At 40.5% G+C, this 19,382-nt stretch overlaps 1 protein-coding gene and 1 long non-coding RNA gene across 3 annotated transcripts in view; one reads left to right on the forward strand and one right to left on the reverse strand.

Moving 5' to 3' along the window:
* Positions 1–44: 44 nt before the first annotated feature.
* LOC109309736 lies at positions 45–12,216 on the reverse strand. Its single transcript, XR_002101025.1, has 3 exons — positions 11,908–12,216; positions 418–580; positions 45–135 (listed from the first exon to the last, which is right to left on the reverse strand). It is a non-coding gene; the product is annotated as an uncharacterized LOC109309736 (long non-coding RNA).
* PALLD (palladin, cytoskeletal associated protein) overlaps positions 72–19,382 on the forward strand; it is a 205,767-nt gene continuing 186,456 nt past the window's right edge. Inside the window, exons 1-6 of one of the 2 annotated variants that reach the window (XM_019534592.1) lie at positions 72–153; positions 3,802–3,868; positions 5,508–5,613; positions 6,793–6,867; positions 9,304–9,445; positions 9,781–9,807. In XM_019534592.1, coding sequence (XP_019390137.1) covers positions 3,861–3,868; positions 5,508–5,613; positions 6,793–6,867; positions 9,304–9,445; positions 9,781–9,807 — 358 coding nt within the window. In that variant the 5' untranslated portion in view covers positions 72–153; positions 3,802–3,860. Of the gene's footprint in view, positions 154–402; positions 476–3,801; positions 3,869–5,507; positions 5,614–6,792; positions 6,868–9,303; positions 9,446–9,780; positions 9,808–19,382 lie in introns of those variants that run through there. The other variant, XM_019534593.1, reaches the window with a different exon arrangement.

A 19,382-nucleotide genomic window follows, 5' to 3' on the forward strand; every position in this document is an offset into this window, starting at 1 on the left:
AGAATACTCCGGATATTCAGATCCATTCTGAAAGTGGAGGCCTTCATTCACTCATCATAGCAGAAGCCTTTGAGGACGATACTGGACGTTACACTTGTCTGGCCTCAAATTCCATTGGCTCTGATAGTACTTCAGCTGAAGTATTCATTGAAGGTAAAAAAAGGAAGGGGAAGAGATAAGGATGAAATAAAGACACACAACATACAGAAAATATAAATACATAAAAATGAAACTGATTTTAAATTATGCTGCATTAGTTTGATACTTCAGGATATTTGATACCCACTCAACTCTCTTTGTATCACAATAGCTTTTGAATGTCATGTTCTATTAATTCAGGTTATTTCAAGGATGAGCAGAAGCCTATTGATTTTTGTTAAAAGAAAACTGGTAAAGAAAAATAAGGAATGCATGGACCCCTGACATCTAATCTGCAGGCCCAGAGTCTTCAGCCTCTTCTTTCCACAGATCAGAGGTGATGGCAGCTGTTACCACTTTCCAGCAAAAAATGTTTCCTCTTTCAGGCCTGCCCATTCTCTCAGTGTAGTTTAAAATATAAACAATTGAAGTGATTTATTTCCTAGAAAGAAAAGAAATCACAGGTGTCAGTGAAGAAGGAATGAGTGTGTTGGTGATAGATATGAGTGCAAAGATTACAGAGGAGTAGTCTGGATGAGTGTGAAGACAACAGAGAGTAAGTAGTTTGTGAAATTAAGGACTTAATATTCAAAATCAAGCATACATGATAATTTATATAGTCGCTAATTACTTTGTTATAAATTAGGCCAGATTCTAATATTTATTCTTGTAAAGGCTTTATGGAAGATTAAAATATGATCAGGACTAGAATCAAATGCCAGTATTCTTATTTTTGTTTGAATTTAAAATTGCCCAGAGGTCATGTACCAGATTCACAAACTACATTTTTTAATATATTGACAATAGAAAAACATTCAAAGGATGTTTTTACAGTAGCCTAATGTAAGCAGTTATGTTAATTAAATGATATTTTTTCCTTGAATTAAGCAATGTTTTCATAGCCATTTGTGGAGAAATTTGCTCCTTTGGCAGTTTCAAGTGTCTGCTGAATATATAAAAACAAATAAATATAACAAATCTGTTTGGATATCAGCTTACTAATATACTTGAACAGGTAGCTCTAACAGGTCCAACAGAAAATCTAGTTTCCACTAGTAATTTGTAGCTGAAATGTATATTCAGTATGTATTCCCATATAACATTTATTATTGTATATGTCTTGTAGCTTCAGTGCTCTTTTGGACACTTAAATACAAAGGAAAATCCTTTATCTTCTCCAGAAATTCATAGTCAATGCTGCTGTTAGATCTGTATTGATCCTGTCCTGAGATCCAGTTACAGGATTCTCATCACCATGCAGAATTTTGTTAACTTAATAGGATTTTTGCAAAGCTTGTGAAGGTTGCCTTTAACTATTTGGATGTGGTACCATGTTAAAGCAGAGCTGGGAGGGCAGGGAAAAATAGCAGTGCTGTTGATGCAGCTGCCTGGCCCCAGCATAGCTCCTCACTGCCCAGCTGTGGCATGGGTGTGGGCAGAGGCTAAGCCCTTCAGTTCTGAGAGCCAGATCCAGTGACTCCATGGACTGTATTTTGCTGACCCCTGCTTAAATCAATGGTTTTTTAAAAAGAAAATAGTCTGTATGTGCTTTGCTAGCAATTTATTGCTTGTATTTATGTTAATGCTTTCTGTTTCAGGTACAGAATGGGTATATCTACATATGCACATTACTGCACAGTAGATTAATTAACTGCAGAGTAAAGCATCACTGTCCACACGTGCGGCAACTGGGCTAGTATAGACTAATTTACACTACCATTGTATAGTCCTGTCAGACACAGGTACTAGCTGTAAATTACTACAGAGTAAATTGCTATGTATAAATGCACATGTAGATAATGAAACTGGGATTAGTTTACTCTGGAGTTGATTCAGTCATATAATTGCACATCTAGATGCACCCAAAAAGCAGTAAAATAGGCTACTGTGCATGAAGTGTTACTTAACTATGTACATTTATTACTTTACATTAAGGCAGCTTAATGCAGACTACCTCACACCGGAAGCACTAAATTTAATGTGCATTAGGAAAAGTACCTTAATGCATGTGTAGACACACCCTCTAAGTTGAATATTTTTCCAGTGAAGTACCAGGTACTGTTGATAAAGTCAAAGACAATGATATGAAAAAAGATTTTTAGCAAGTTCAAAATTTTTCCATCTGTACAGATTATTCTAATATAATAAAGGGCTTAGTTCACCTGTCCCTCATTCCATAACGCTCTTGGAGCACTCTGATTGGTTACTGAAACAACCAATCAGAGTGCTCCAAGAGCATTAATGACAGGAGGCGGCGGTGCAGCAGAGCACCACCATGATGGTGGGGACAGAGAGGACGGTGTGGGGAGATGAGGTCAGCACCAATAGCCTCACCCCCTGCCCCCCACCATCCCTGTTCCTTGGAGACAGTGGCAGCACAGGGTACTGATGCAGGGCACAGAGGAGCAAGCTTCCTCCACTGGTCCTGAGAGGCAGTGGCAGGGGCGGGGGGTTAGGGTTAGCATCTGGGAGGCAGGGAGAGTGGGGTGAGTAGAAGTACTCCCCAACTTCCAGGGAGTTTTTTTTTCCCAGCAGGTGCAGCCCTGAGCCTAGTAGCATATCTGGGGTGGGGGAGAGTAAATGGGGATCCAGAGATGGCTGCTAGGGAGTCTGTCTGTAGGGTTGCTATGCCAGACAGTCTGTGCTGCTGCTGCCTGGGCTCTCTGCACAGGCAAGCCAGTGTTGGTTACAGTAGCAGTAGCAATAGCAGTAGCAGCAGCCTTTTGTATGCAGAGAGCCCAAGCAGGTAAGACTTCCCTTCCCCTCTACCTCCCTGTTGTACAGTGGTTGGTATATCACTTTGCCCCCCCCACCATCTGCCCTGAGTGAGCTTGTATAACTCTGAAGAATGTGGCCAGTTTAGCATGCAAATGTTATGCTATCCACAGTTGTAGTTAAGGTTAAAGTTTAGCTGTAAATATATAATCCACACCAGTTCAGCTGTAGACACAAAGATAAATCTGTCTGCCACTTTGTAGCAAGTATGAGCAAGTATCTGGATATTGACATATGATATCATTGTCAATTGTCATTACAAATCTGTTTTTGCTTATTAGTGGAGCACCTTACCTGATGAACTGGGAAATGAATGACAGGTTCAGAAATAAGGTGACATAACTAGGCATTATGATCAGTTTATAATACCATAATCTACTGATACATAGGGAATCTTAAAATAATGTTGACTTTTGAAACACTTTTTGAAACCAGTGTATTTTTTTATAATATTGTTTAGGATACTCAGGTTTAATGCTGTCTGAAAAAATCCTTGTTCATACTTAACTACCCTGTATATCTTGTCCATTTAACATCTTTTTCTCTCCACTCTTATTTTAACACTCGCTGGTTATGTCTACATGAGACACTGACTGCATTTGTTACTGTGCAGTCATTTAGCACTTGTTTTTTCTAAAGTACTTATATAAACGTACTAAATGATCGATCAGTAACCCAAGTTACTGAACAGTAACACCAATGAACACTTTTTTGTGATGCTACTGAGCAGTAGCATCACATCATAGTTTTATTTATGCTGTATACTACAAGTCTGTTCACAGTAATGCTTTATAATTCCAAAGCAATAGCATATTTGGTTTTTGAAGTTAAGCATCGTATAGGTCAGAGAGGAGTTATTGAAGGCTTTGAATATGCTTTCTTTTCTAGGTGCCAGCTCAACTGATTCTGAGAGTGAAAATTCAGTTTTCAAATCAAAATCTGGAGCTATGCCACAGTAAGTGAAAAGTAACACAAATGATACACACGTTTGCTAAGGAACTATGTAAGAATGATAGCAAAAAAGTTTCATGATCCGTCTTCACTGATCTTACTCTAACAAAAGCAGCTAACCAATGTTAATCAGTGATCAGATTATAAAAAGTACAAAATTGGACTTTGACATTAATACTTGTTTACGTGCTGGTTTTATTGTAGGATTAAAGCTAACCAAATAGGAAATAAATTTAATCCAACTGACATCAGTTTAAAGCAAAACAGGTTGGATTAAAACATTTGCATAAAACACAGGCATCCAGACTAACTACTCACTGAAAGCCTTATAGGAAGAGAAAATCAAACATCTATGAAAGAAAGATTTCCTATGGATGAAAAAATGATGATGTATTAATATCATGTTCCTATCTAAGGAAGGGGTAAATTTCCTAGTAATTGAACAGCCAGAATTATAATGGGGGAAAAAATCTATTTGCCACACTAGATTTCAATAAGCATTTGGGGATGAAGGTAGTTTAAATATCCCCATGAAACAGCTCCATTCTGAATTTTGCTATATTGGAATTCAGAAGGGTAATATTTAAAAAATTAAAAATTAAATGAAAATAAATTATCAATTTACCCCAAGCGAAATCCTGCTCCTTGCCTGCCTGATTCAAGTATCTTTCTTTACTTCTCAGTTGTTGAAGTATTTGTGGGGATGGGGCAGAAGAGGAGGAATACTGAAAGTTGTATTAACAAGTGTTATATATCCTTGTTTAACTCATCTATAAAAAAAGCTCATATTTTTCAGTTGGGAAAAATTAAAAATATTTTTTCCCAATTTAAAGGTTATAATTCACAGGGTACTTTAGAAAGCAAGAAAAAGTCAATATCTTCTACTTCTGATGGTCAGATAATTATTTTTTGAATATGTCATGAAAATAATCTCACTCAAACCTTATCACAAGAGCAGCCTGTGTACTGCATGCCCTGTTTCTGTTCAATCTCCTCTTGTGATGCAAAGAGAATGAACAAGGTTGTAAATGTGGACTTCATTAATATCCGGACTCCTCCTGCTTAGTCATGTTTGCTTTAAGTCAGGGGTTGGCATGCTATAGCTCGTAGGTCAGCCTGTGAAAAGACTGGATCCTGACTGTGGCTGCTCAGGGAATTAGCAGCATGCTCCAAGCCTAAGCAGCAGAGGAGGCATCCCCAGGGTCTTTCACCTACCATATTGTTTATTTTTGCTGCTGCAACAGAAGAGGCATCTCTAGAGTCCTAGTGCCTGCCTCTTCTTTTTGCTCCCTTCATGGGATTTGCTGGTTACCACGGGGCTACAGTGGTGTAGCCCGTGGCAGAAACTGGGTCCCAAGCAATTGCCCACAGTTGCAAAAGTTTGTCTACACCTGATCTAACTGCACTGAAGAAAAAGGACCACTTACAGAAAAAGAGGGTAGTCATTATGACAACAGGATAGACAGAGGACAAGAGAGAGAAAGCAATGGGAGCATGGGAGGAGTGAAGAGAGAAAATATTGGATCACTCTCTTTGGTTTAGCTCTATTGTATTTAATTTTTGAGTTTGTTGCTTGTAATACACCATGTTCAATAACACTGATATAAAATCTAGTAAAGTGCTTGCTTCTCCCTTTTGTCCAGGGCTCAGAAGAAAACTACTTCTGTTTCCTTAACAATAGGATCTTCTGCTCCAAAGGCTGGAGTCACCACAGCTGTAATTCAGCCTATTTCTGTGCCCAGTCAGCAGGTAATCAGACATAATGCTGTTCAGTCAATAAAATTTGCCAAACTTGCATCTCAAGAGTTCAATACCGCTAAGAGATGAGGGTCATTTTTTCCCATAATTCAACTTAAAAGCTTAACATTTTGTTACCATATGAAGACATATAAATATATAAAAAGTGTGTTATAATACTATTTACTTTTATAGCCCATTCAGTTTGGGTCTTATCACATCAACAGATGTTTTGTTCTACATAGCTTCTTTTACCCAGTTCATTAGCATGGTATCTAAGGATGTGAGAATATTGGTAAAGTAATAAATATTACACAGGACATCATGACTAGTGGATGGTACCAAAAGAGTGTAAAAAGAATGCATGTAAGAAAACTTCAGGCACACACTGTTTTTAATAGAAATATTGAATAACAAACAAGTCTTCAATCTTTTTTTCTGTGATTAATTTAAATTAACCCATTATGGTTTTGGCGTGTAGTTCAAGGACAGTTAGTGTGCTATTTTGTGCATCATATATTGCAAATTAGTCTTGCAAAAGTTGCAAAGTATCTTTTTCTATATATGTAATTCATATTAGGCTGTAGAAAATTTCTTTTTTTCCTCAATATTACTATAATTGAAATTATTTATCTTTTCTCCTTTGGTTGGTTAAACTAATTCAAACTTCTGTCCATAGTTTTGTTCCAGAAAATTGTAGAAAAGTAGAGCTAGGAAGGACCTCCGGAGGCCATATAGTACAAGCCCCTGCCTAAAACAGGATTGTCTCTATCTTAAACTATTCCAGACACATGTTCATCTAATCTGATCTTTAAAAATTTTCCATTGTTGAACTCCTGTAAGATTGTATGGTAACTATCCAGAGATGTAAAAGTACTTAGTGTTCGAGAGATATTTTAAAGATATTCACAGGAATCAAACACACAAAGCCTATTAAGATAATGACAGTTGGGTGCACTGTTCCCCAGGGGTGCATAGAAGTCTTTACATCTTGCATTTCCATTTCAGAAGTATAACAGATGTGAAATCATGAGGTCACAGACTGAGTGTACTGTAATGAGAACACCATATCAGAGCTATGTACTTAAGAAACTGCATCAGATGGATAGATTTGTATTGATAAAAGCTTATTCAAACTTCGCAAATACTAGTACCTTTAGCATTTCAAGCAATTCCAGCCTTGTTTTCTAGGTCCAAAGTCCTACTTCATGTCTGTACCGTCTAGATGGATCCAAGCCAGTCTGCTGTGCACCCATTTTTACAAAGGTCTGTGTTCTCAATCATGATCCTCCATTCCTTTATTTTTTTTCTATTCCAGTTTCTAATATCAGAACATCCTATCCCTAATGTATGAACCTTTTAATACTATTAAAATATTTCTTGGGTAGATTTCTATGTGGGTATTATTAGCTTCTTAAGAAAAACGATTTGGGAATTGTTACAAACATTCAAAACAAAACATATGTGAACACATGATGATAGAAAGATCCATTACTATTAATGTGTCCCCTAAAACTAAAATCTGATGGTTTTTATGTTATGTTAGAAATAAAACCGCCCATTGTGTACTTATACCAAAATTTCAAACATCTCATTTTTCATAACTGTATATATATTTTAATATAAAGTTGTAAGACACTTCATTGTCAGCAACAAAATGCTGTGAAAATCCTGCCACGGGTTATTGAAAATCGGAGATTATTTATAGTTTAAATTAGTATTTACTCTTGTATTCACCCTAAATCAAAGTTCAGGATATATATGGTAGAAGTAAATAAGCCAACATAGCAGCTATATGAAGAAGTCTCCTTGCTTTCCAGAACAAAGTTTTCAGCAATAAGTAACCTGTACTATCTGTCCATCCTTCCCCTAGCATGAGTTTCCTCATGCTTTCCCCCCTCTTTTATACAAACTACAGCAATGAATTGCCAACTGAAGGCTGAAGTTTAAAACTTAAATACCTTTAAATACCTTTAAGTGTGTGAGTATTCAATGGAAAGACTCCATCCATACTTTTAACGCCAAGTGCTTTCCTGGATCAAGATCCATTCTAAAGATCAAGATCCATTTTACAGAAAAAGAGAAGTAGTTAGCCATATTAGTCTGAAGTCAGGCAGAAGGCAAGACAGGGTGGCATTAGAGATTAGCCAGTTCAGAGATGCATAAAGTTTGATAGGTGACAGCCAATTATATCATATTCTATGAATGTTTCCTAATCTAGATTCCAATTTGAAAACAGTATAATTGCTGCAGCATGATCACCACATAGCCAATATATAAGACCTAATTCTTGAAAAATATAAGCTGGCTCTAATCCTCTAATAGTGGGGAGTTAACTATTTTCCACGGGTTCCTGTTTGATGATTTCAGAAGCTTCATAGCAGCTGACAAAGTAAGTTATCACCTACAAAAGCTTCTCTGAATAAGTTATCTAAGATGCTACCCTGCCCTACCTTCCACAAGTAAAATAAAGGACTGAAGCAGAGAGACAGACAGCAAGAAATTAGTCTCTTATTTTGCTTCATAATCTTAATATGGGCAACAGAGAGCTATACATGGCAATTGTAATCTTCTTACTCACCTCTTCCTTAAGCCTGAGGTTTCATCTTCACTGGGTGCATCTACACATGCACTTAACGGTGCAGTAGATTAACTTGCTGCAGTGTAAAGCATCAGAGTTTACACATGCAACACTATTAGACCACAGCAAACTAATTTTCACCACCATAAAGTAGTACTGTCAGGAACAGTTCTGTTTTATGGCAGTGAAAATAATTGCACCTAAAAACATCTGTAAACACTGACCCAGGTGTAAGTTGTGCCCAGTCAGCCCAAGCAGCTGGAGGCCAGACCTCTGCCTGCCACCTTGCCATATGGCTCTGCTCTTTGGGCACTCTTGTGCCCCAGCCAAGCCCCCTCTCTCTTTCCCCCCGCCCCCAGACACCAAATGCCATGACCCAGAGTGCAGGGATGACCCCCGGAGCCTGCTGCCAACTTGGGGCTACTCTGCCCCAGCTCAAACTGCTACAGTCCTGGACACACTGCACCAGAGTTCATTGAGGTACACTAATTGCATGTGTCGATGCACCCAATATGTAGCAGTTCAAGTGCACACATTATTTCTATTCCATTGTAGTCTTGCAGGCTAATGCTTTGTCTTATGACTTGGCTGCACACACACATATTGAATAACCCTGTTTGCACTCTCATCCTGCTTCAGTGCTTCAGATGTTCCAAAATAACATTTTCACATTCTAGATGTCTACCTGAAAATAGTATAATTACTCCAAAATGACCAACTTCGCCAGTATATAAAACCATTTCCTTAAAAAGTATAGGCTGGCTCCAACCCCTCATTTCACACCTAAAGTAAAGACTAAAAGAACATCCAGGAGCATTTATTTCTGTCAGTGGTGAGAGAAGTTAAGTTGGATGATGATTTCAGAGCAACACATTTCTGTAACCAGCGGTGCACTTCATCCACTCAAGCAACATTAAAAATGTATTTAAAATAACATAACCACTGTATTTAAGCACCTTCTATATGAGAAAACAGTATGCAGAAAAAGAAAATTACCAAAGTGTTATGACTCAACAAAATAAAGTGGGAATGGGTGAGGAAGGGAAGTTTGAAATGACTGTTTTTGAAGTATGGGGGGGTAGTGTCTTTGGTTGACTTAAATCGTATTTATCATATTCCAGGAGCTGCAAAACTCCACAGCATCTGAAGGGCAGGTGGTTGTCCTAGAGTGTAGAGTCAGGGGAACACCTCCTGTGCACGTCAAGTGGTTTCGGCAAGACATGGAAATCCAAGATTCTCCAGATTTCAGAATTCTCCAGAAAAGTAAGACACAGACCCCTTGCAAGTCCAAAGTTAATATTGGTACTATCCAAAAAACAGCATGGAACTAAACTCAGCCAGGGAAAGTTATCATTCTCCACTATCAGAATTGAATGTTAGGTAAAGAAAATCTCTTACCTACTCGTTTGAGTTATCATAATGGAGACCAAAGAGATATAGACAGCATGGACATTTGACTTATGTTTTTTTCTGACGATATCATCGCCAGAGACAGTGTATTTCCTGCAGTATTTCAAAATTAAACTTCTTTCCTTATTAACGTAACTTTTTTCTAATTCATTTTTCTTGTTTATTTCCCCCCTGCATGATGTGATAAGCAGAGCCGCGATCTGCAGCAGAACCTGGTAAGAAATGTATGAAAAAATACTCTTTTGATTCACTAGCTCTCTGTGTTTGCACTGAAGCCATAAATAGAACAATGTTTCTGCAAAGTATTGGTAATATGAAACTCCCTTAAAGACAACCTATTCTTTATCACAGGCTTCATCCCCTACACTGTACTAGACATCAATTCTTTTATTAGTTAAACAGTAAATTCCATTCAGACCAATGTGGAGGGCCTCACTGACTAAATCCTTAAGCCAGTGTTATTCTCAAAATATGAGCAATTTGCAAGCTAATGAGGAAAAAACCGCTCCCACAAAATTCCATCACCCAAATTCTACTGGCATAGTTTTGAAATACTAGACCGCTAAATGCTAGTTTCCCTAATCGAGCTTGTCAGCTGTGAGCTGTCCTAAATGTAAGCAGAATTGGCTCATGCAAGCATTCCTCATTCCAGTGAAACTTTAAGGCATATTCACAAGGTAAAATTTTTAGAACTCATTAGGCACAAACACTTCTGTGTACATTTTTTTCTTTATTGCCTTTTTTCATCCTTTTAAATTAAATGCTACCACTAATATCACAACTTTGTAGTGTTCATTTAGTCCTTATATAGTGAATTGTGGTTCAGTATGTATGGTCACCTACTGTCTATGGTGATGCTTCTGGTCTGACTGGATATTTTTCAACCCTTAGAGACTACAGTGTATTTGGCTGGCTCATAGGGAACTTCTGGTCTTGAGAGAGGATGCAGAGCAAGTCTGCTTCTATTCAGTATCACCAAGCAGCATATAGGGTGTTTTCATGTGCTTCTTGGTGCTACTGCTTTCCTAAGTTAAACCAGAAGAGCAGAAGATGGGTTAGCGGGTAACAAGTAAGACAGAGAAGTAGTTTTCTGAAAGGGTGAGGGATGGGTACAGTCTTCTCTCACTAGGCATTTCAGAGAAGGGAAAGGAAATGGAGAGGTAATTGTGTTCTTTTTCTCACTTTTCCACCAGTCTATCTTACTCTTCAGCACAACACTTGCCTATGGTATTTTCTTTTGTTTAATGCTCTCTTTTTTTGGACCAGAAAAGCACTATTAATTATCAGAGTAGAAGAAGAGAGTGTGTACGATTGCAACATACAGCCCCACCACTCATCTGAGTGACAGAAGGCATCATAAAATAAATATACTCATTTTCTATGGTTCTTTTGCATGCCTTGATTTAAAGAGGCCTGAAATGTGGATCATGAGACACAGTGGAATTAAAAGAATGTTGGAATTCAGTATGTTTCATCAAACCAGTCCCTCTAGACCATGGTGTCAAACTCACCCTACCCTCTAGGTTGGATATTGACCATGGGAATCCTCATGGTCCAGAACTGGATGCAGTAGTGGGGCAAGCAACAGCAGCAGGGATTACCTCAGCCATGTCTCATGCCCTCCTGACACTGATATGCATCCCCAGTGAGGCTCTGTTCCCCAGACTTTGGTGGTGAGCCCTGTTCCCACTTGCCTCACCCCTCAACAAGCCCCATAGGCCAGATAATACAGCCATACATTTCACACCCTGACTTTAAAGGATTACAAATATGACTACATAACAACAAATATAGGCTACCCTAGTGTGTAATCTTTAACTAATGTCCCTGGTTTAAGATGATAAATTACCGTACCCAGTTTGTTTCAGAATATTTAAAGCTTTTGGATATCTAGGGAGTAATGTGGTGTGCATTTTTTGTTGTAGAATATGACTGATATTTAACTATTTGGGCTCATAACAGGAAATTTCAAAAATGGCTTTTTAAAAGGGATTTAGAAATGCAAATTGTTGAAATTTGGTGAGCGCAAAAGATTTGTACTCCTAAACTTCTACATCACTTGAAAGTTTTCTCCATAATAGATGGCTTGCTACTTAGTAAATTGAGTCTGCCCAAGTTACTGCTTTTTAGACATTATGAAACAAAGCAAACCAGAGAAATTAGATCCTTTGGAAAAAATGAATTAATTTTCTCTTCTAGTCAGGAACAGTTTACATTCTGTTTTCCCACATCTAACCCACCAGACACTGTGAAAACAGTACCTTTATTAAGTGTCTATATCAATATTAACAGCAATTTCTCAACTACCAAATTACCTGGCTTGTATCTCCTACTACGACTTTTATCCCATTTCCTCTTCAACAAGTTGGAAAGTTTTTGAAATGAGTAAAATGTAAGAGAAGAAGTGTTTAGGCAGTCTGTACTTTACCAGTAATTCTCTCCTTTGCCTTTTTCATTTCTACTTAAAATCATTTTATCAAGCCTATGTGCTTAAGTCTTTAGCGATTTTTAGCAACCTTTACCTGCCCAATGAAGATGTATGTTACTATGAGCTAAGTATTTTATATTTAGAAGGCAGTGTGTCCTGATGAATTGAACATTGGGATTCAGGAGACTTGGGCTCAATTTTTTTATTCGATGATGTAAGTTGCCTTTCTGGTGCCTCAGTTTTCCAATTTATAATTATTAACCTTCTTTAAGGTTAAGTGCTTTAAGATCTGTGGCAGAGCTTAACAATGGTGATGGTGGTGCCAGCTAAAAATCGAGGGTAGAGCTAGGAAGTGGGATGGGAGGTGCTACTAATAGTGGTGGTAAATGAAATGTATAATGGAAACAATAAGAGTGATTCTGACTGAAGAGACCCAATCCCTTTCCCAGTTCTCTTGCTTATACTGTGCCAGTGGTGCTCAAACTTTTGTCCCCATGGACTGGATTAGTGGTGCTGGGCCAGTCTGCAGGCTGCATCCTGTGCAAGGTCAGCACCTGCATTGGACTCTATGCGGCTGGATCGGGCCCCACGCAGCCTTGCGTCACTAGATCAGTACCCATGCAGCCAGATTGGGCCCTGTGGCACCTCAGCCTGGCTCTGTACTACCTCCAATATTTTGGATCTATGGAAAGCTCTATGGCCTAGATAATGTGGTTCCATGGGCCAGTTCTGGGCTGTGGCCCCAGGGGTTGAAGACCTCTTTATTTTACTGTTACTTGCATGGGCCACTTGCATCTTTCTCCCAACTCTGCAAACTCACAAACTAGTACCAGAGGGTAAGTATAGCATCCTTCCTGCCTTTGTTGGGAGGAATCGAAGCAAGGTCGCACTGAAGGATCAGTCCATGAGTTCAGAGACTTAACTTGTCCCTAAATCATATACATATTGGCTTAAATTCTGCCAAGTTGCTATTTAGATTCCTAACTGATAGAAGAGGATTTGGACAGACCCCTTTAGATCAGGGATGTCCAATTTCCCAGCACTAGTGGGCTGGCCACAGACCTAGGGGGTGCACATAGTGGAGGCTGCCCCTCTGGTCTCCCTCCCCTGCTGTGCACACAGTCCAGCTCCCCCTTGCCATGTGCACAGCCCAGCCTTTCCTCCCTGCCACCCGCCCTGCAACACAGGCAGTCTGGATTCCCCCCACCATACATTTAGCACCCTTGACCCACCTCCCAGACATACATGATACACAAATATATAAGCAGCTTGGCTCTCTCCTTTGCACATCATGCAGCACCCAGAGCCCAGGTTCCTCCCCTGCCTCCCACACAGCCTGGGCAGCCTGGCCCTCTACTGTTGTATCACCCTGCTCCCAGGAGCACAGACAGGAATCAGAAGCCATAGGAGGGAGGGGAAGCCCAGGGACTCCAGGCACCACAGCAACAAGAGTAGTGGGCAGAGTGGCAGCTGGGCAGGAGCTCACAGGCCATATCTTAACCACTTACAAACTGCTTGCAACCCATGGGCCACCAGTTAAACATCTCTGCTCTGTTTATATGTTCTCCCTCTAAAGCATCCACTCCTGCCATTGTCAGAAACTGGATACTGGGCTAGATGGACCATTGTTCTGACTCATCATGGTACTCCTTATCTTCTTACATTCCTATGTTCTTACAAAATAAGTCTCAATACAGTAGGACTTGTCAAAACAGGAGAAAAGATAATTTTGTCCAATCTGTGGAGAAAATTTTAGATTGAAATAACAACTCTTGGATTGCCATTAGAAATAATACAGCATCTTTACAATGAACAATTAAGTTGGTTCCAGAAAGACCATGGATACATTGTGTTGCTGTCTGTTACAATTCAGATTCTAGGAAGAGGTAAGATAATACATGTAAAAGAAGTGGCTTGTGAGCAAACAGGTATTTCAGCTACTTCTGAATGCAGATGGTGAACACATTAACAAAGACTGAGTATAAGAACACTGACAGCCATGGTGCCAGTGTTACACTCAAATTTGAGCTGCACTTCATTCATTAGGCTACATATCAGGAGGCGCTACTTCATGGTCAAGGCGGCTAGGATCTAGAACCGACTTCCAGGAGAAGTGGTGCTGGCTCCTACCCTGGGGGTCTTTAAGAGGAGGCTAGATGTACACCTTGCTGGGGTTGTTTGACCCCAGTACTCTTTCCTGCCATGGCAGGGGGTCAGAGTAAATGATCTACTCAGGTCCCTTCTGACCCTAGAAACTATGAAACTATGAAACTATTTAACTACTTTCTATTGAGATGCTGTATTTGTCTTACTATGTTGTAGAACAGCTTTAGTAGCTTTCAGCTTTTGTCCAAGTGTTACTAAAAATCTTACAAGGCAAATCCAGTGAGCTCTACTGACTAGATCAGTAATAATTTTAAAGAAGAGATACTCCATGAATTAATACAGCTGAAAGACTGTAGAACAGCTTTTTCTTGTCACTGTTATGTTCTATCTGGCTAATGTGTTTTACACTCCTCTCCCTGTCTAGACAGAATTCAGCTTGCATCACAAATCTCTTCAGACTGCTTTGTGAATTAATAGCTAGTCAGATTACCTAAGGCCAACATCACTGTTTGTCACAGTTTACCTGCTTCTTTCTTTGACATTTTGACTTTATACTGATTGAATCCTTCAAAGAATAGTCTGCTTGGGGATGAAAAAAATCCCAAAGAATCATTTGCCAGCTGTTGATGCTTTGGCCATTACTCAGCTGTCTGGAGGCAGCCACAAACTGTATTGAATTACTGTAAAACAATTGTCTAATGGCATGTAAGAAGAAAACTATATAAAATCATATTTTTTGCTTTGCCAGGGAAATGCTGCAATAAAATATAAAATTCATCAAAGCATATAATGCTGCATTTGTTGATCAGAACACAGTTATCCTGGATCTTGGATCAGACTTTCTAGTTTTCATGTTTTTCATGTTCTAGGTCTAACCGTCTCCTAGAAAATTCATAACATTTTCTGCATAAATTTTGGAAGCTGAAAATATTATCTTGAAACTAAAAACATGCTACAAAAGTCACCTAAAATTCAGCTTTCTCATCCTGAGAGTTGGAAAAACGTGTAGTACAAACTCTTCTTGGTCAGTAAGTGTATATGCTATAGGCATAGGCAGGGATGTCAAACTCAGATTCAGCCCTAGGCCAGATCCATGGCCAGTGGCAACTGCAGTGGGCAGGAGCAGGAAGAGTCCAACAGTGGCAGGGCCAAGCAGCCACAGGGCAAGGAAATGCTGTATCTGCACAGTTCTTGCAGCAGGCTATGCTCCCTGGTTTTCCCAGCTTCCCATTGCCCATTGGTAGCCTGATGAGCCATATTAAATGGCACTGCAGGCCAGATCCATCCCACAACCCCTATGTTTAGCCCTGTTATAGGCCAAATTCCCAGCTGGTGTAGCTCCACTGAAATAGAAAGGTTTATGCCAGTTTTCATTAGCAAAAGATCTGGCTCTGTTAGTCACTTAAGAAAGCAAGATGGCAACAGTGTCCAAATCTGGAGATGAAATGCTACTTTCAGAACTGAGAGGACAGCTACAGCACTGCTCAGGTTCAGCACGTAGCTACTACAGAATGGCATCTCCGCTATGGTGCAATGTCGACATAGATGATAAGCAAATCTTGCAACCAGTCACATTTCCCTGACAGAAAGTCATCACAGCAAAAGCACTAATCACTAATTCCAGATAGTGATATTTTCCCCCTGAACTGCCACTGAATAGCACTGTTTGGGGCTTGATAAAAAGCTGATGAATAAAGTTGCTTCATAGAGTAGTATAATATAGGTCCTTGGGATGCTGAAAACATCTTGGTCTGTCTATTAATTGTCCTATTTGAGGGGAAGGGGGGTTGTTTTGTTTTTGTGTATTCTGTGCTGTATCGGTAGAAATTGAGATCCCAGTTTTTTCCTTGATGAACAGTCATTCTCTAGCCTGGAGGTTTAATCATGCATTCCCTATAATTGCATGATTTTGCCAAACATCACATCTTCCCTCCAGTTGAGTTTTGGTCACATATTTCAGAGCTGACATTTCCTAAACTATCTGCAGATTTAGACTGCAAATCATCTGAATCATGTCATTCCATCTTTCGAGTGGTGTAAAGGTGGATCTCTAATGTTAGAGTTCATGAGAATCTCTGCTGAAATCAAGGTGAAACAGCTCTGTGAGTGGGTGGGCAAGGTGTGGCACTGGTGACCAGGATTACCTAAATTAAAGGGTAAGAATCAACTATTCTTTTCCTTGTTTTTGTTGCAGAACACTTAAGAGGTTTCACAAGACTGCACTAATACTATCTGTATTTTTGAATACTTAAGGCTTCTTTTTGAATCTGAAACACTGTAGTTATCACCCATGTTCAATTTTTCTCTATTTTAAGATAGAGAGGCTGTCAGTACAAGTACTGCCCCTCATGTACTTTGTCACCTCTGGTGGTTCAGTTAATAACGGTGCTTGGACACGTGATGAGGTTACCCTTTTAGCAGTGTAATTGCCCTTTTTTAGCAATTTAATCTCATCACACTCTACACATTTGGCAGTGTGACTTCAATATTGTCACACTGTACACGTGCAGCAGCACATTGCAAATTAAATGACTTTGTTATGTAGTGAATTAAAACACATCCCAATGTATTATAGTTTGCTACATAACACATTGCAGCAATACATCCATCCATCCCTGAGGCTCTCCGCAACTCAGGGTCACTCCTGCCTCCTTCCTGCACTGTCCCCAGGGTCAAGACAGCCCGTTCCTGAGTGGAAGGCCATGAGGACAGTGCATAGATGTTTGGGTCGGAAGGGGCCTTAGCAGATCATCGAGTCTGGCCTTCTGCCCTGAGCAGGAAAGAGTGCTGGGGTCAGTCTGCCCCAGTCAGGTGCATGTCTAGCTTCCTCTTAAAGACCCCCAAGGTAGGGGTCCTTTGGAAGCCCATTCCAGATTCTGGCTACCCTTACCATAAAAAAGTTCTTCCTGATGTCTAACCTAAGTCTGGTTTCCATCAGTTTGTGGCCGTTGTTCCTAGTTACTCCACGGGGTGTCCTGGTAAACAGAGCATCACCTATTCTTTGCTGTATCCCCACTCCCACCTCCATTGAATTTGGAGGTGGCCACAAGATCATCACTCAGCCTTCTCTTGTGGAGGCTGAAGAGATCCAGGGCCCTCAACCTCTTCTTGTAGGTCTTTGCCTGCAGGCCCCGAGCCATATGAGTGGGCCTTCTCTGAACTTTCTCAAGCTTATCCCCATCCCTCTTGAAGTGTGGCACCCAAAACTGGATGCAGTACTCGAACTGCGGCCTGACCAGTGCTGCATAGAGGGGAAGTATCACCTCCCTGGACCTGTTAGTCTTGCACCTCCTAATGCACGATAAAGTGTGATTAGCTTTACCGATCACTTCATCACATTGATAAATCATGTTCATCTTGGTGTCAGCAATGACTCCGAGATCCCTTTCTAGTGCTGTGCTGCTGAGAAGGTCCTCCCTCCACCTTTAAGCGTGTTGATGATTCCTTCTCCCTAGGTGCAGCACCTTGCACCATTCTTGTTGAACTGCATCCTGTTCTGTTCCACCCACTTTTCCAGCCTGTCCAGATCCGCTTGGATTCATTCCCTACCCTCTAGTATTTTAACTTTACCCCATAATTTGGTATCATCTGCAAATTTGGACAGGGTGCTTTCCACGCCCTCAATGAAGACATTGAACAGCACAGGTCCAAGGACTGAGCCTTGTGGGACTCCACTGCCCACATCTTTCCAGGTCAATACTGACCCATCCACCCTCTGGGTGTGATCACTAAGTCAATTTGCCACTCACCTGACCATGTGATCATCTACATCACTGCTGCTCAGTTTATCTGTGAAAATAGGGTGAGATATTGTATCGAAGGCCTTCTTAAAATCCAAGTAGATGACATCTACCTTGTTTCCTGCTTTTAAGCATTTTGTGACCTGGTTAGTAAGGCAGGATCTACCTGCTATAAATCCATGCTTGTTGCCCTTCAGCATTGTTTTTCCCACTGTACTGCCACAAATATGATCCTTAATACTTTTTTCAAAGGTTTTCCCAAGGATAGAGGTGAGACTAACCAGTTTATAGTTACCCAGATTCTCCTTCCTCCCCTTCTTGAAAATAGGGACCACACTGGTCCTTTTCCAGTCCTCTGGGACCTGACCTGAGCACCAAGAGTGCTCAAATAGCTGTGCCATTGGCTCTGCTATGTTCTTGGCCAATTCCTTCAGTACCCTTAGATGAAGATCATCCGAGCCTGCCAACTTAAACACATCCAGCCCCTCCAAGTGTCCCTTCACTTCACTAAGTCAGCTCTAACAATTGGTGGACTGGTTTCCCTTTGGTGCCTGTCTATGATCCAATTGGGAGATTTGTCCTTATCCATGTTCAGAAATACAGAGGCAAAAAACTCATTGAAGAGCTCAGCCTTGTCCCCTCTATTTGTCACTAATTGCCCTGGTTTGTCCTGTAGGAGTTCTATGCTACTCTACACCTTTTTACTCCCTATATACCTGAACAAGGACTTTGTTCTCTTTAATTTTTGTTGCCAGCCTAAGTTCCATTTCTGCTTTGACCTTTCTGATTGCCTCCCAGAAAGTGTGGGCCAAGTAGGTATACTCTGCCTTGGTAGCTACCCCCTGCATGCACAACCTGTATGCCTCTTTTTTTGCCCCTAGGCTTTCCTGGATTCCCCTGTTCAGCTGAAAGGGTTTCTTGGCCCCTTTGTGCCCTTTCCTATGCAGTGGGATTGTCTCCTTCTGTGCCTGTATGATTGCTTCCTTTAGAAATGACCATCCTTCCTGGACTCCTGTCTCACCAATGTTCCTGTTCTTCAGTGCCTCACTAACGAATCTCCTGAGCACACGGAAATTGGCCTTTCTGAAGTCTAGCACTTCTGCCCTGTTGGTTATCCTTCCCAACCTATGCCAGATAGTGAATTCAATCAAGTGATGATCACTGTCCCCTAGGTTACCTTGTGTCAGTAGATCCCCCACCAAATCCAGTAGGGAATTGGCTAATGGGACCATATACCTTCTGTATTAGATGAAGGTCCTGTATGAAGGTTAAGAACCTATGTGAACAGTTGGCCATGTCCCTTGACTGTATGGCCTCTGAGAGATGTCTGGAGAATTCCAGATCCAACTCCTCCTCCTGATGTGGTGGCCTATCATAGACCGCCACTACCAAGTCCCTTTCCCCCTGACCTCTTTGCATTCTGACCCACAATACCTCTATTTGCCCCTCCTCTGCTCCCATCTTGATTATGGAAGATGTATATTGCTCCTTAACATAGAGAGCAACACCCCCCCCC

Source organism: Crocodylus porosus, unplaced genomic scaffold, assembly GCF_001723895.1.
Source record: "Crocodylus porosus isolate Cpor-Errol unplaced genomic scaffold, CroPor_comp1, whole genome shotgun sequence".
Lineage (NCBI taxonomy): Eukaryota > Metazoa > Chordata > Crocodylia > Crocodylidae > Crocodylus > Crocodylus porosus.